Source organism: Drosophila bipectinata, chromosome 3R (assembly GCF_030179905.1).
Source record: "Drosophila bipectinata strain 14024-0381.07 chromosome 3R, DbipHiC1v2, whole genome shotgun sequence".
Lineage (NCBI taxonomy): Eukaryota > Metazoa > Arthropoda > Insecta > Diptera > Drosophilidae > Drosophila > Drosophila bipectinata.
Window position 1 is genome coordinate 28,802,006 of NC_091739.1, and position 14,394 is coordinate 28,816,399.

Sequence of the window (14,394 nt, forward strand, 5' to 3'; positions counted from 1 at the left end):
TACCAGCTGCATTCGGACCGCGCTCTCCGCCAAACAAAAATGTAAAAATTTAAACCAAAATTGTAAAACAAAATCACAGCAGCAAATTTTTTGGTGAGCTGTCGTCCTGTAGTGTTGCAAAGCGCAGAAACTGGACAGTGCTGCAAGTCGTCTTTACTTTTGGTGGCGAGCGTTGGCCAACACTAGCATCAGCTGCCGACAGTGCCGTCATCTGTGGATTCTCGTCTAATAGGAAAGTTATCCTTTTATTTAAACAATTCTAAATGAAACTCAATTGATTTTTCGAAATATATTGACTATAATGCTGGGCAAAGTATCACCCGATTGGGAAAACTACCCCCGGCTTGTTATGGGTCGTAAAAAATGTAAACAAAAAGGTTATGTAAACTTCTATGTGGTTCTTGCAGCGTGAGGAGTGACCGAAAATGTTGGGACTGCAACGATTCGCCGGCAATATGGTCCAGCAGCTATACCGCCGGACCACCTTCAACAGCAGTCTCCGGACGATGGCTACGGGTACTAGCCAGCCGGCGGATGCTGTGGAACCTGTGGAAGCCCCACGCACCCCGGCAACAGAATCGGCCCCCAAGAAGCCAAAGGGTAAACATTCCATGATCCAATTCGAAAATATAGATAAAGGAATATTCCAACTTTACTTTAAGGTCAAATGGTGGCTGCTGCCTTCGAGTCCTTGAGGAATGACAAAGATGATAAGCGAAGCCCTGCATCTAACAACATTGAAGAGCGTATTATAAACGCCAAGACAGTCAATGGCCTCTTGGCTATCACAGAAAACAATGCTGCCTTCTCCCGCAAGCATGCCCTTAAAATCGTGTCGATTCTGGCGGATTGGAGTACCATTGATCGGGTAAAGATATCCGAGTTTGAGAACGATACCAGGTTTCTACGGATCTGCCGTATGCTAGGACGCACTGTTCCAAAGAATGCGGCTTCTGGAAACGGAAATGGAAATAAGATATCCGGAGATGGCAATAGTGCAGTTAAACGGATTTCCGGCTTCCGCACGGACGATCTGAACACTGTTTTGGGCGTTGCGGGGGACGATGAGGCTGCCAAGTTAATAGCTAGTATTAGCCTGCCCCAGATGGTGAAGGTTATGAGCACGCTTGCCCAAAGAAAGCGAAGAAGTACACCATTGCTTCGCTCACTGGCCTTTAATATTAGCAGCGCCTCGGAAACCCTGGATCTAAAACAGTCGGCGGATGTTCTGTATGCCATGTCCACGCTTAATTTCCAAGACTCGGTGCTGGGCGCCAAGGTGTGTGCGGATGTCCAATCGGTGCTGCCCAAGAACGTGGAAAAGTCTGCCGTAGTGGGATCCATACTTACCAGCCTGGGCATTTTGCGCTACAGAGACTTGGGTATGTGGCACTATCTTTAAAATTATTCAAAATCTTGATAACAATTGTTTCATGTAGACATCCTGGAATCGCTGACACAGTGGATCCTTAAGAACAGTGAAATCTGCCGCCCACAGGACGTCAGCGCCTATTTCTTCACCTCTGCCTTGCTGAATTTCAAAAGTTCGCAGCTTGAAGAAGTGAGCAAAAAGCTTGTAAAATCCATTGTAAGAGAAGACTTTACAAAGCAGTCCGAGTGGTTGAGCTTCGTCTGGTCCCTCACGATGTTGGGACTGGTGGAACAAAACCATCTGGCTTCAGTTCTAAGGTTAGCTTACTGCGTCAAGCTATAAAACTATTTAATTCATAAATTTTGTTTCTTGTAGTCCCGAATTCCTTGAGAAACTAGCCAAGGATAAATCAGGAGTGACAGCGACCTCTAAAATGAGGCTACTCAACCTAAACAGTTATGCTCAGCTCTTGGCCACAGATTACAAAGGACCACTTCTGCCTGCCGATAGTCCTGCCTACGAGGTTCTCATGGCGCATCCAAAAGCGAAGCAGGTTCTTGTCAATGGCATGCTGGATGCTCTTAAAAGTCTACTGCCGTCCACCAATCATGTACAGACGGCGGTGGATAGCAAAATGGGTTTCCTAATAGGTAAGAAAATGTATTCAATAGTTATAATTCAAAGACTATAACTAATTTTCTCGTAGATGCAATTTGTCAGTTTGATGCGAATAAGAATCCGCTGCCCCTGGACAAGGAAAACCCCAAAGCCATTAGGTATCCTATTCAAAGAATCTTTTTGGATTTTGGTTACTTACTTTGGTATATTTTAGGGTGGCCTTGATGGTGATCGACTTCCATGACATTTGCCACGGAACGCATCGAAGTGCCAGCGGCGTTACGAATCTGACGTTCGATCTCCTCGAGAAGAGCGGCTATAATGTTATACCCGTGCCCTACAATGAGTTTAGCACCAGTGACAAGTTACTGAAGCGTGTTCAGTATTTGGAGGCGAAGTTTAAGGCACTTGGACCGAGTAGCAAATAATTGAAGTTGTAGCTTTTATAATTTTCCTTGTAATGTTTGATCAAGATTGGAATTGTTTAAATTTTGTAAATGTAAACTTAGGCGATGAATTATTACATGCTAAACCAAAATGAGTTGATACTATGAGACGGTTGTTAAGGCATTGAAGAGTTATTATGATTTATACGGCGTCAAGATTGCTGCTGCGTTGGTGGTTCATTCCGACCTTCCACCACTGCCCGGTTTCCTGGAATTCGACGGCCACGGCTGCTAGAGTGTGGAACAGGCTGCGTGCGAGCATGTGCAGATTGCCTACATGAAGTACAAACTTTGGATCGTACACCTTTGCGATATCATCGATCTTGTAGTGATCCCGGGTCTCCCGCTCCGTCAAGCAAATGCAGTTCCACGGGGCCCAGTCATCGCTCTTGATCCATCGCGGTAATCTATACGAGTTACCTCATAAAAGGGTCATCCAATGTACTATTTTTTAGAAACTTACCGTAGCTCACTAAGATTCTCCGACTTGCTGAGTGCCGAGTGTCCATGCCAGATTTTATCAATGATGTGACGGACATCATCTGATTGCATCACGAAAGCAAAGGATGTGGTGCACTTGCGTTTGCGCTCGTCGCGATGGATACATCTAAGAATCGATTGGTAAACTGTGTTCTCCGTGGCAGTGAGCTGAATAATAATAAATATAATTTAGTTTTAAATTGGGTTCGGATTTTAAAAGAAACCTTGAGGTAATAGCAGTGCTTGCAGGTATCCACATGACTCTGACGGGTGCGAATGGCAAACTCCGCAAAGGTCTTAACCTTCTTGCAAACGATGCACATGCGTGAGGGAGTTCCTGAAAAGGTCCGAAATCTTAATATGTTTCAGACCGAACTTCAAACCTAAACTTACGATTCTTTGGCGGTCCCTTTGTGAACTTGATCAGGTCAAAGAAGAGAATAGCCTGACGCTTGCGCAAAATTTCCACATCGGAGGACGTCGTGTAGAGTAACAGATTCTTCTCACGATCGAAGAGGTCGAAAAGCTCGGGAAAGTTCGGATAACAAGCCTCATCTGCGATAACCGTCATGACTTGACGGAGGAGCTCAAGGCGTTCATGCTTTTTTCGCGGCTTCTTCAGATCCTTGTAGATCTCGGTTAGGAAACGCACCCGTTGTGTGCTCAACAAATCCATGTGAATCTTGCAATCCTTGTAGCCGATCCATTCGATAGGCTTACCCATCTCCTTGAGCAGCTGTTCGTTGCGGAAGTCCTCCATGGCCTTGAAGACTAGGTCGCGCTGGCGCTCCACTCCATTTAAAAGTTGGATCTCTTTGTCCAGCAGGATGTTCACCTCAGCAATGCGGGCAGGACCTTCGTAGTTGGCCGTTATCCTTTTAAGTTCTGCTTTTTTCCAGCGCCCAACTTCGGCAAAAAGAAGGTCAAAGTCGTCCTTGGTTTTGGGAAACTGTTTCAGAACTGCATTTCGCTCCACTCGCTCCTCCACGCACTTTTCGTATCGCTTGTCCTCTTGCTCACGATTATCGACCAGGAGCCTGATTTTAAAGGATGTTTTCATCAATTGTTAGATAATCAAATATTTCTTCTCACCGATATTCCTTAGCCCTCAAGCGGATGTACTTCCAGAGGATCCAGCGCCGCCAATTACGCTGAATGAGTAGAACCTTCTCCAGCTTCCGCTCGGCCCGTTGCTTCTGGGCGAAAGTCTGGTACTTTCCAGGGATTATAGTGAAGTCATTGGCTGCGGACACATACAGGACATTGACGCCATCTAGAAAGCATTGCACTGATTGCTCATGGGCAGTATTCTGGAGAGGATTTAGATTTGTAAAGTGAACTGAAGTGCTTTATGCATCACTTACCAGAGTCTTTTCCTTGTGCTCCCAAGTCTGCGTGTCTCTGGACTTGTATTTCCTGAACTTCATCTTGTCGAAATAGGGACCCGTTTGGGTGAAGGCATCCAGGTACTCCTTTCCACTGATTTTGTCCCTGTAGCCGCACAAAAAGGGTTTCACAATCGCCGCATTTTCTATTTCCACCACCACGGTTTTGGCCTGGCCATCCTCGGTGTCGTCGGCGGAAATGTGAACTGTGATGAAGTCTGCCAGGCGGTGTTTGCTGCAAAGGATTATATATTTTTGCAAAGCATTATATACTATTGTTTATTTGGCTCACTCGTAGTAAACATCCAAGTCCAATTTGGGCATTGAGGAGTCACTGTCGTGTTTCTGGTTGGACCGCAGCTCCATCTGAAATTCGTGGATACCGAACTCATCTAAGGCGGTGGAGTTCAGTGGGAGGGAGTCGCACAGAACCCGACCATCCTGGCGCAGCATTAACAATGATGGATCTACTTCAAACTTGCGGGCCATGTCCTGCTTGATCTCCGAGAGAGTCATGCAATTCGGATACACCTGGGCCACTATGTCCGCCTCAGAGATGCGGAACTTGACCGTCACATTCTCCAGCTCTACAATGCACTCGTCCGATTGGAATTCATCAGATTCGGTCCGAGAGTCCAATGGAGGCGGGCAGCCGGGATCCAGCCTCGGCTGCTCGCTGGGATCCACGTTTAGCTGTACATTCGCCACGAACGTTGGGGGTCGCTCCTCGACGCTCATCTTGCCACACAAAATATATTCGTCAGTAAAAGAGTAATTGTTTGAAGACTAGTTACGTTAATTCAAAATTGGAGCTCTTCACTGCCTGCTGGGATGTTTTTTATTGATTCAAAAAGGGCCATAGCCCATGGGCGGCGGTACGTGGCCACAGAATTTGTTCAATAACCTTGCGGCCGCTGCTAGGCGCCCTGTTGTGGCAACAACGCTTTGTAGGCCAAAAAGCCGTTCTGGCCCTTAATTTATCGGGGTGGAGGCAGGGGAGCTTAGAGCGTGCGAACCATCATTAGTTGGCTTAAAAAACGTATTTGATGTAAAATCTCAATAAGAAATTATTGTTACATTTTCATCATTTCACGAATCTAGAGTGGAAATATTTTAGCAAAAATTTTATAAAATGTAATGCCTCAATTTTCAGGTTAATAGTTCGAGGCTATAGTTAGATAAGAAGAAGTTCTACTGTCTTTTAATTTTCTCACGCACTCGCATTGGATTTCCACAAGTGAAAGCCCCACATCATCTAATGAGCTCCAATATTCGCATTCGCATACCAACACCAGATTTCAAACTGGCCCAAATTCAGCATCTGGCTAGTTCGGTTCAATCAGCCACATTTCATCGGCTTATTATTTATTATTATCGATTGCACAACGCCAAAACATTTAGCATGCGAATAGACAACGGTGACAGTAATTACTTTTACTAAATGGATTGGAAAGATGGCCGGGCCACACGTGAAGATGATTCGGAGCTGCTGGCGAACGGAGCTACCGATGCGGAAGCTGACTTAATCATGATGGTTAACTATTATATCACGATCCATACAACTATCATCAAACATAATGGGCCCCCTCTCCGCATCTATTTCGCTGGATTTTGACCCAATTCGGGGGTTTTGTCAATTCGGCTCATAGGAAACGCGATCCGCTTGAAAGGTTTTTGGCCATTTCCCTTTTGGGCGGGGTCTTTTCAAAGAAGCTTATCCCCAATCGAATCAAAACACTACTGGGTTTCCAATTTTTTTGTTTGTTATTATTATTTTTTGCTAACTAATCTTATAGGTATTAATAAATAATATTTTTATTATAATAAAAGTTTGACTTTAGGTTTTCGGCCGTCAGCTTGGATTTCGCATCGGCATGGGCCACCTGCAGTCGGTAAGGACGACCATTGAAGTAGTAGTCCTTGTGGTGCTGCACCCTCAGAACTTTGCTGGGGTTCTGATTCCGGTGGTCCAGCTTAGGCCGCGATGTCGTGGGTCGGACGGTTGTCGTCTTTTTCTGGACCTCCTGAGTGGCCGGAAGGATGGGATTGATCTTCATGGGCTGGTAGTCCAGACCGATGCCGGGTATGTGGCGGAAGGGCAGTGGAGGTACGGGAATGTAATAGATTTTCGAATCCTTTTTCGTTTTTTTCGTCTTACTGCCATTTTTGTTGTATTTGCGGAGGTTCAGCGGCTTTGAAGTCACAACATAGTCCATGTATACGTTCTCCAGAGAGGGTGACTGGACCACAATGCGGTTTGGCAGTCGCGTAGGTGATGCCTCTGATCGCGGACCGTAGGAATAGGGTCGGGCTGTGACCAAATGGGCCAGGATGAGCACAGTTACCAATGGCAGCAAGGGTGACATTCTGAAAAAGGGGAACAATTTTATATTTTTTTTATTTATATGTAAAATAATATAGAGTTCTAAACCAACTTCTTGATTTGTTAGTTTTGTATTAGTGAAATATAAAGCATGGATTATAATAAAAGGCTTACTTCAATAAAAACAAAGCTTTATCTTTATAAATAGCACCATTTTGATTTATGCCACAAGCTTCGTCTAAATAAATTTGTTAGGTAGCGCTTAGCCTAATGTATACGAATAATTTTTGCATATTATCTTAGTTTAGAAATCTTAAATTTTGCAATTTGAATAAATAATTTTTGGCTTAAGTTCTTATACTAAACCTAAGCTAGCCTAATGATTATTGTTTTGTTTATCATTGATTGACTTTGTTTTTGTTTTGTTCTTTTAAAACTAAAATAGCTTTCCTTTAAGAATAATAATAAGGCTTCAAGAAAAAATTTTTTTTATTGTATTTTACTGGCTCATGAGACAACAATCACCGGCTCCAAAATATATAAGAATTTTATTGATTGGCAGTTTGGAATGCTCTTTGAAATCTAAAAATTATCCATGCCTTGCAGTGGCAAACAAAAATAAGGCAATGTGAGAGGCAATATCGGGTGTCAAGGTAAGAAAGAGGCATCGAAAGTGCTGAGTGCCGCCACCACCCACGCCCCACTCGACGGGAGTGGCGATTGTTCAAGGCTGTGATCGATGGGGTGGCAACCGAAGTGGCCAACTCGATCGCTCGCATTTATAATAATTATAATAGCCAGTGCGATTTTCTGCAAGTCACATGCCAAAGCCGAATAATTTAATAACAAATAAATTTTGTCTGTGCGCATCAAAGCGCAAAATGTTTCGCCTTTACATTGTAAAGTTTCTCACGTTCTCCACAGCCACACAGCAAACACCACACACGCCACACATCACACACACATGCCAGCCAGTAGACACTCTCACACCAGGTTTGAGATAATTTTCGTTTCGATTTGATTTAAATGAAAGCATTTAATGCACGCTAATCAAAGCGACGCCGACAGCGATGCCAACTGCGACGCTGGCAGAGCAATTACGCTAATGAGCGCGTCGAGCGCCATCTGGCGGCGGAGATTTCAACGCTTCAGTGATTAATGAGCCAGTAAAAACAAATTGATCGCCATCGCGCAGCCGCAAAGGCCGAAAAAACCAAGCCAACACCGACACGATTTTTGGGGCTAACTAGGGGCGTTGCGGTACCGACCCCCGCCTCAACAGGTTGTCCGCGATATGCAAATCAGTCGAACATATATTTTTTGTTCCGATATAGACATTTGTCTACGGATAATTCTAGTGTCTGGCTGAATTCCCTCAAGCACTATGTTAGGTGGCGCCCTCTTTTTTTTAACCCTTCGTGTTTTATTTTTTGGAATTTTTGAAAATTTTTGCTTTTAAGTTTATTGACTTTTGAGAGGGGCTGCTAAAAATCAAGAAAATAATTCAATTTGAATTTTTCTAATAGGATATAAATACAATTATATCCTTTACATTTTTTATTTAATTTTTTTCAGATTCTATAAAATTCCTTATTTCTTTCTCATTTAATATCAGATTTGTCAAACTTTGGTGCTAAGCCAAAAAAAAGACAAATGACAGAAATTTGCTTTGTTTTCCCGCATGATATATGATCTTTGGAATTCAAGTGATAATGGAACAAAAAGCGGAATTTAAGAAATATTTTTATTTAAGACCACACACAGTCGCTTAAAAGTTCATTACAATTTAATTGTTTTTATTTTTGGGCCCACAAAAAATGCCTAATGGATTTCACACACTTGAAAGTCTTAATTTGTCCACTGGCTGACTTCAATTATCTTAGGCAGTCGTATTTGGCGGTTATATTAACATTATTGCCAAGGCCATTTTCAGGTTTTCTTAGTTAAAGCCTATCCTCGGATATGATTAATCATATCACGCTCCTCTCCGGCAAGTGAACAACGAAAAACGAAAGACTTAGGCAACGAACTCGCAGCGGACGGGGCGGTAATTATTAACTTATTAATAAACGGACGCCCGTCGGCCGTCAAATGCAAATAATTAAACACTGCAAATGGACAAGCGACTTTATTCTAATCGCACTCACTTTAAATGGCTGTAACTGCAGCTGCCGGTTGGATCAGTTGATTGCAAAAGTTTCTTTAATTAATTTTTGTTAATTTATTGCTCAAGTGTCCTTCTACCGAAGATGATTGTTGCGTTTTGTTTTTAGTCTTAGTCTTTAGAAGTCGTTATGTACTTGAATAAATTGTGGAAATTAATTTATGCGTAATGGCAGGCGCACGTTTTCTAACGTTTTTTCACTTGAGTAGCTGTTTTTAGTTTTTTTTCCGCGTCCGTGTTAGAAGTTTTCCGCACTGCTTTGCCGACTTTTTGTGCTTTTTTTTTTTTCGTAAGCTTGAGCGCGACGTTGTGAACGCCTCGGCGTGCGGCAAATAAATGAGATCTGCGGACTGTTTGTAATTTGTTTTTTCTCTTCTTTCTTCTTAAATCAAAAATCAGTCGGCCGGCGTCGCTGCTTCAGCTGCTGCTGCGGCTTCTGTTGCTGCTTTCGTCATCAGCGGCAACTGGAAGTGCGAGCGTTCACTTGCCGGAGTTGGGATTTATTGTTGTGTGAGGTCCAAAACCCAGACGATGAAGACGCCGATGCGCCAACTGGTCGGATGCTGGACGGACGATGATGAGCGGGCCATAAATTAGCCAGTTTATTGTTTGTCCACTTACTGTTACAGTTGGCAATTGCACTTTGTGGGATTTGCCTTACCTGCTCCGCATTTTGCCATTTGCTAAACAAATTCATCAGTTTTGCATTTCTAGGGGAGTCGAGACTCACGTCCAGAGTTTCTGGATCAGAGCTGCAGAACGGCCGGAAATCCAACACCACTTGACCAGTCAGTCAGCTTTCGATTGGATTACACCTCGTCGGGCAATCCGCCAGCTGCCTTAACACTTTGTCCAAGAAGTGATATATTTATTTGCGAATCTGCCGGAAGACTGCTCTTCCCGGCAATTAAAGTCTTATTATTTGATAATTTGAATTAAAATAAATAGTTTGCTAGATATAAACATTTGTATAATAAAATGCATTTTCCGCCAATGATACGGCAATTGTAATAAATTTTTATTATGTTTTCTTTCGAAGTCAAATAAACAAATAATTAAAATGGAAATGATAAATAGATACGGTTACCTTAGGGTTAAGGTACTTCTTTTTGAGTCTACCCTCGGAAGAAGGTCTGCAAAGGGTTAGGGGATCTGAGAAATGGGGTCTAGAGTCTGGGCTGTCAGGCTCCTTTGTCTCTCCCATGTTGTGCACAAATTAGTTACAAATGAACCTACGACAACAAAAGCCGTTGGCGGTAACACGAAGCCTCCATTGAGGTAGGCTCTGGGCTTCTGTTCTCCTCGCTTCTGAGGTGTTCTATGCAAGTATGCCTTTTTAGTTTGGCTTATTGACAGGCCACCAGGCCGGCAGCACTTCATCCCAGCCGGAGACAGTGCGTGTGGCGCTTGAAGGGATCTTGATTTTTGCCCTCATCATAATTTAATTGGAATGGTGTTTGTAGGAACTCCTTTAAACACCTTTGCGTGAGCTGTTGACGCTGATTGGCTGGGAGTCTGGGAGGGCTGGTAGTCAGAAGGAGAGATCTTCCTCTGATCTACCTCTGACCCAATGGACCAAAAAGCGCAGCCGTAAATCTGCCCAAATGGTCATAATTTATGGCGAAATTTGGGCAAATCTGCTTTAATTAAATCGCTTCCCTTCGCAGCACCGTTTTATGGCCTGTTAATTAAAACAAGTAAAAGCAACTAACAATGAGGGATTATATAAAGGCATTTCCACTCCATACCACAACTTTCCCAGGGCCCAGCCGCACATATGGGTGTCTTTCACCATTTCCAGACCACAGAGACTCTCTAAACTTGGCTCCCAAAAACCCAAGCCATCCAAACCGAAAACTAAACAAATGACATAACCGCAAATACTTGAAACTAATGATAGTGCTAGTACCTATCCGGGGCCTGGCTAACTAACTTCTGGGCTGGCTGTAAAGACCCTTTTAAATATTAATTAGCCGTGGCAGCAAAACTGTTGGCAATTAGACCTACGAAGTGTGTGTTGAAGTGCGTAAGCTCTCGCATGGCCCATGCCAAATGGCGTTGTATCTGACAGATACACGTTCTCACAGATCGCTGCCGGCACGCATCTGCATCTGCAATAGCTCCTGATGGTGCACCAGAACAGAAACGAGCAGTCGGAGCGGATCAGTAATTGTTAACGATTAGACAACACAAATCACGAACAAGCTGCAAACGCCAGGCGCTCCTGTATCTGTATCTGTGCGATACTAGCGGTGTATCTGCAAGGTGTTTCTGTGCATCTATGTATCTCATTTGGAGCGTCGTGTGTGAACCGAGTTTTAGGCATTATTAAGAGTAATATGTTTAATTCTGACGGAAGCAATGCGGATAGATGGCCCGGGCACGGGCCCCGGACCTCGCCAAACCCATCAGCAGTCTCAGTTCCAGTCTTGGCTGGATGGTATGCTTCGGGTCTAGACCCGGGCCCCCTCCTACCTTTGGGCCTGAATGACAGGCACACACACTCATGGAACTGCTCGCGTGTTTGGCTACTGAATTTTTAAGCATTCGCCAGCACGCCGTCTGTTTGGGGCAGGTGGAAGGGGTCTACCGTGGATTCAAAGGGGTCTAAGGGGGTCTTAGGGATCATTTACATTGGCAACGTTTTAATTAGCCGCTTATAAAGATACACAGAGCCGCAGATCCATTTAGATGAATGGCGGGAACACCCACCGCCACTACGTCACAGCTAAGAGGGGACTAATCAGTCGGCTTAAATCGCAAACGATTATATATGGGCCAATTATAGCGAATCTTTTATTGTCGATAAATTCGCAAGTTCGTTAAACCCGCGTACGGCCCATAAAAACTGACTCACTGGCTCCGTACTTTGGTTTGTTTTTAGCATTAAGCCAGGGGAGATAAACTCGGATTTTGGTGCGATCTCGAAAGATGCGATGCCTTTGGAATAATGTTGTTGCTTATGCAATGCCACCGATGCCAATCATGTCGATTAGCCATTTCTGGGATATACGTTGAGCTCCTCGAATGGGGGTCAGGCTGCCTCCACGTCTGAGCACTTTCATCGAAAGTCAAATATTTGTGGAGCGCACACAAAAAGAAAAGTGTAACGAAAGGAAAAGACAAGTCAAGTCAACCAGCCACTTGCCACTGCCCGGCCGCAAAATTCAATATTTGCTCATCCGTTCCAAAACGTTTAGTGAATTTTTCGCGGGATTTGTGAAAGTCCCCGGGGGCATGGAGCATGGAGCAGGGAGCACGGTGCAGGTTCAAAATGGGCGTTGCGATGGTCACTGGAGCTTGGCCTCCGTCGAATGGGGGCGATTGGCTGTGAATTGGCCATGGATTGCCATCAAAGTCAAGACTGTTGGCTACCTATTGGAGTCTATTGAGTCATAACCGGGTGCTCGAGTGGTTTCGGGGAAAGAGCTCTCGAGGTTGTCTACAATAGAATGTGAGATTGAGGGAGTGAGATGATGAAGGGGAAGCCCCTTAAAAAAACTTAAAGAGTTTCAAATTATTAAATACAAATTAAGATTAGCTTTTTATTAAAAAACAAATGATTTATAATCGTCATAAAGTTGATCCGCTTTCCAAAAATCATGCACAATCAGAGCACACGATAGATGGATAAAAAGATATACAATCCATGAGATACATAGATCGCTAATGATGACTTTATGGCCTTTTTCAGTGGCTGGAAAGATTTTAACACGTCGTCGTCCGTCGAATGGCGCAAAAATTCTTTACCGATTTTCCTTTGCGATCATTAATGATCGAGAAGTACGTTTTTCGTAATTGAAAACCAGTTGGCCAGTAGTCGGCCAGTAAAATGGAAAAGCAGATGAAAACCCCCCAACCGAATGTTGGGGAAAATATAACAGAAAATGCCCATGGATGTGTGTATTGTAATTGCGTTAAATGCATTAATTAGCCGGCAGGTGGACGAAGAAAGAAATCATTGGAAACTACGTTAATTACACGGCGGCTTATATTGTTTTGGACTCGCACCGGGCTGGCTCGGTTGGCAAAAGCCAACTATTACTTCAATTGGAATTTAATTTCGTGAGTGGGCATTGTTCGCAATACTATACTAAACTAGCAAAATGGAATTTGCCATTTTTAAACGCCTATGGCCACGGGTTGGCGAATTTCATTCGACCCAGGGTCGATTTCAACCAGCCGACCTTGAGCGGCCAAACAGCCGGGCCATTAAATGTCTCGAAAGGCACACTTTGGGATGACTTCTGGTCGGGTTCGGAGTCAATAAACCTCTCTTGATCTGCGTTCTCCGTTCTCGGTTCTCGGTTCTGGGGAATTCATCCGGCCGAGATGGGCTGGTGCGTCTGGGCCATATTCCAGCATCCTCCACACGGGATAGCTTATCAGAAGGCCAAAATCATCCAGTGCTTACGCCAGCATCATCGGCGACACTTAAGCCGTTATCAATGTATCTATTTTCATTGCGTTTTTAATGCCAAGGCCGTAAAACGTTAATTTCAATCGAAATGCGATAAGCATCTCGCTTTTCAGAGCATTGTGTCGGCTTTAATGGTCCTCCGTGTTTAAAAGTTTATTTTTGGACTTCGGTAGCAAAAGAACTAACTAAACGTTGGGAAAAAATAAATAAAAACTATAAGTAATGGGAGCAAAAAGTAAACCGACGAGGATGGGATTCGAACCCACGCGTGCAGAGCACATTGGATTAGCAGTCCAACGCCTTAACCTCTCGGCCACCTCGTCATATGCGACCTTGGTATCCAGATGCTTCTTTAGTGACCCACTTGCTCATTTGCGAAATATTTTTGCAAAAGTTCTTAATAAAGAAAAACTCATCTAGTATTTACGACTATAGATGCTTTTATATTCAATTATTTATTTTATTTATTACGTCGACCCAATAGCGCATTTAACAGCAGAACAAATCATTTAACAGAGCTTTAACACGAACACAATGTTCTAATTAACAGAGTACACTGCTTACAGTCGATAACACAGTTCCATTCCCGCCACTAATGACTAGTGCGCACATGGACCTACCCTCGTCACTGGACGAGGTGGCCGAGTGGTTAAGGCGTTGGACTGCTAATCCAATGTGCTCTGCACGCGTGGGTTCGAATCCCATCCTCGTCGACTAAATTTTTTGATAATTTTTAAGTTTTTTTTGTATTATTTTTTAGGTTTATATTTCTAGTTAATTTTAGGTTTATTGTAGATCAAGTTACCAGATTTGATTTCCAAATTTAAGAATTGAATTTCATATTTTATGATTATATAACATAATTTCTTAAGTTTTAAATTCAAAAAATGTTTCGAAAAGGATTATTTTTATATGACGAGGTGGCCGAGAGGTTAAGGCGTTGGACTGCTAATCCAATGTGCTCTGCACGCGTGGGTTCGAATCCCATCCTCGTCGAGAATCTCTTTTTTGTTAAAATTTATTACGTTGCAAGGATATATTCACATTAACCCTCGAGTCTAAAACTCAAATAAAAAAAAAACTTTTTATATTTTCTGAAAATTAATTTTTTGTCTGTATTGTCATAAAACTAAAGTGACCATTAAATATTTTTGATATTTATTCTATCCCTTATAAATAAAAAATA

At 43.3% G+C, this 14,394-nt stretch overlaps 3 protein-coding genes and 3 non-coding genes across 9 annotated transcripts; 3 read left to right on the forward strand and 3 right to left on the reverse strand.

Annotated features, from left to right (window-relative positions):
* Positions 1–96: 96 nt before the first annotated feature.
* On the forward strand, positions 97–2,531 carry LOC108119801 (FAST kinase domain-containing protein 4). The gene is made up of 7 exons (XM_070282162.1): positions 97–230; positions 406–600; positions 663–1,382; positions 1,440–1,689; positions 1,748–2,022; positions 2,079–2,148; positions 2,205–2,531. Exons 2-7 carry the CDS (start codon positions 426–428, stop codon positions 2,416–2,418), a joined length of 1,704 nt encoding a protein of 567 aa, XP_070138263.1. The 5' UTR covers positions 97–230; positions 406–425; the 3' UTR covers positions 2,419–2,531.
* Positions 2,419–5,131, reverse strand: LOC108119800 (IQ motif and ubiquitin-like domain-containing protein). The gene is made up of 7 exons (XM_017233175.3): positions 4,594–5,131; positions 4,281–4,536; positions 4,009–4,226; positions 3,310–3,953; positions 3,141–3,253; positions 2,900–3,084; positions 2,419–2,843 (listed from the first exon to the last, which is right to left on the reverse strand). The coding sequence occupies exons 1-7, from the start codon at positions 5,037–5,039 to the stop codon at positions 2,579–2,581; spliced, it is 2,127 nt and encodes a 708-aa protein (XP_017088664.2). The 5' UTR covers positions 5,040–5,131; the 3' UTR covers positions 2,419–2,578.
* A 965-nt stretch (positions 5,132–6,096) lies between these two features.
* LOC108119749 (uncharacterized) lies at positions 6,097–9,679 on the reverse strand. 4 transcript variants are annotated; one of them, XM_070281510.1, is made up of 2 exons: positions 9,450–9,679; positions 6,097–6,668 (listed from the first exon to the last, which is right to left on the reverse strand). In XM_070281510.1, the coding sequence occupies exons 1-2, from the start codon at positions 9,458–9,460 to the stop codon at positions 6,101–6,103; spliced, it is 579 nt and encodes a 192-aa protein (XP_070137611.1). In that variant the 5' UTR covers positions 9,461–9,679; the 3' UTR covers positions 6,097–6,100. The 4 variants fall into 4 exon arrangements, with proteins under 4 accessions (XP_070137611.1, XP_017088561.2, XP_070137612.1 ...); XM_017233072.3 differs by lacking the exon at positions 9,450–9,679 and adding an exon at positions 8,772–9,393; XM_070281511.1 differs by lacking the exon at positions 9,450–9,679 and adding an exon at positions 7,538–7,607.
* Positions 9,680–13,449: 3,770 nt separating this feature from the next.
* Positions 13,450–13,531, reverse strand: TRNAS-GCU (transfer RNA serine (anticodon GCU)). Its single transcript has one exon. It is a non-coding gene; the product is annotated as a tRNA-Ser (tRNA).
* Positions 13,532–13,839: 308 nt separating this feature from the next.
* TRNAS-GCU (transfer RNA serine (anticodon GCU)) lies at positions 13,840–13,921 on the forward strand. Its single transcript has one exon. It is a non-coding gene; the product is annotated as a tRNA-Ser (tRNA).
* Positions 13,922–14,122: 201 nt separating this feature from the next.
* Positions 14,123–14,204, forward strand: TRNAS-GCU (transfer RNA serine (anticodon GCU)). The gene has a single exon. It is a non-coding gene; the product is annotated as a tRNA-Ser (tRNA).
* Positions 14,205–14,394: the final 190 nt, after the last annotated feature.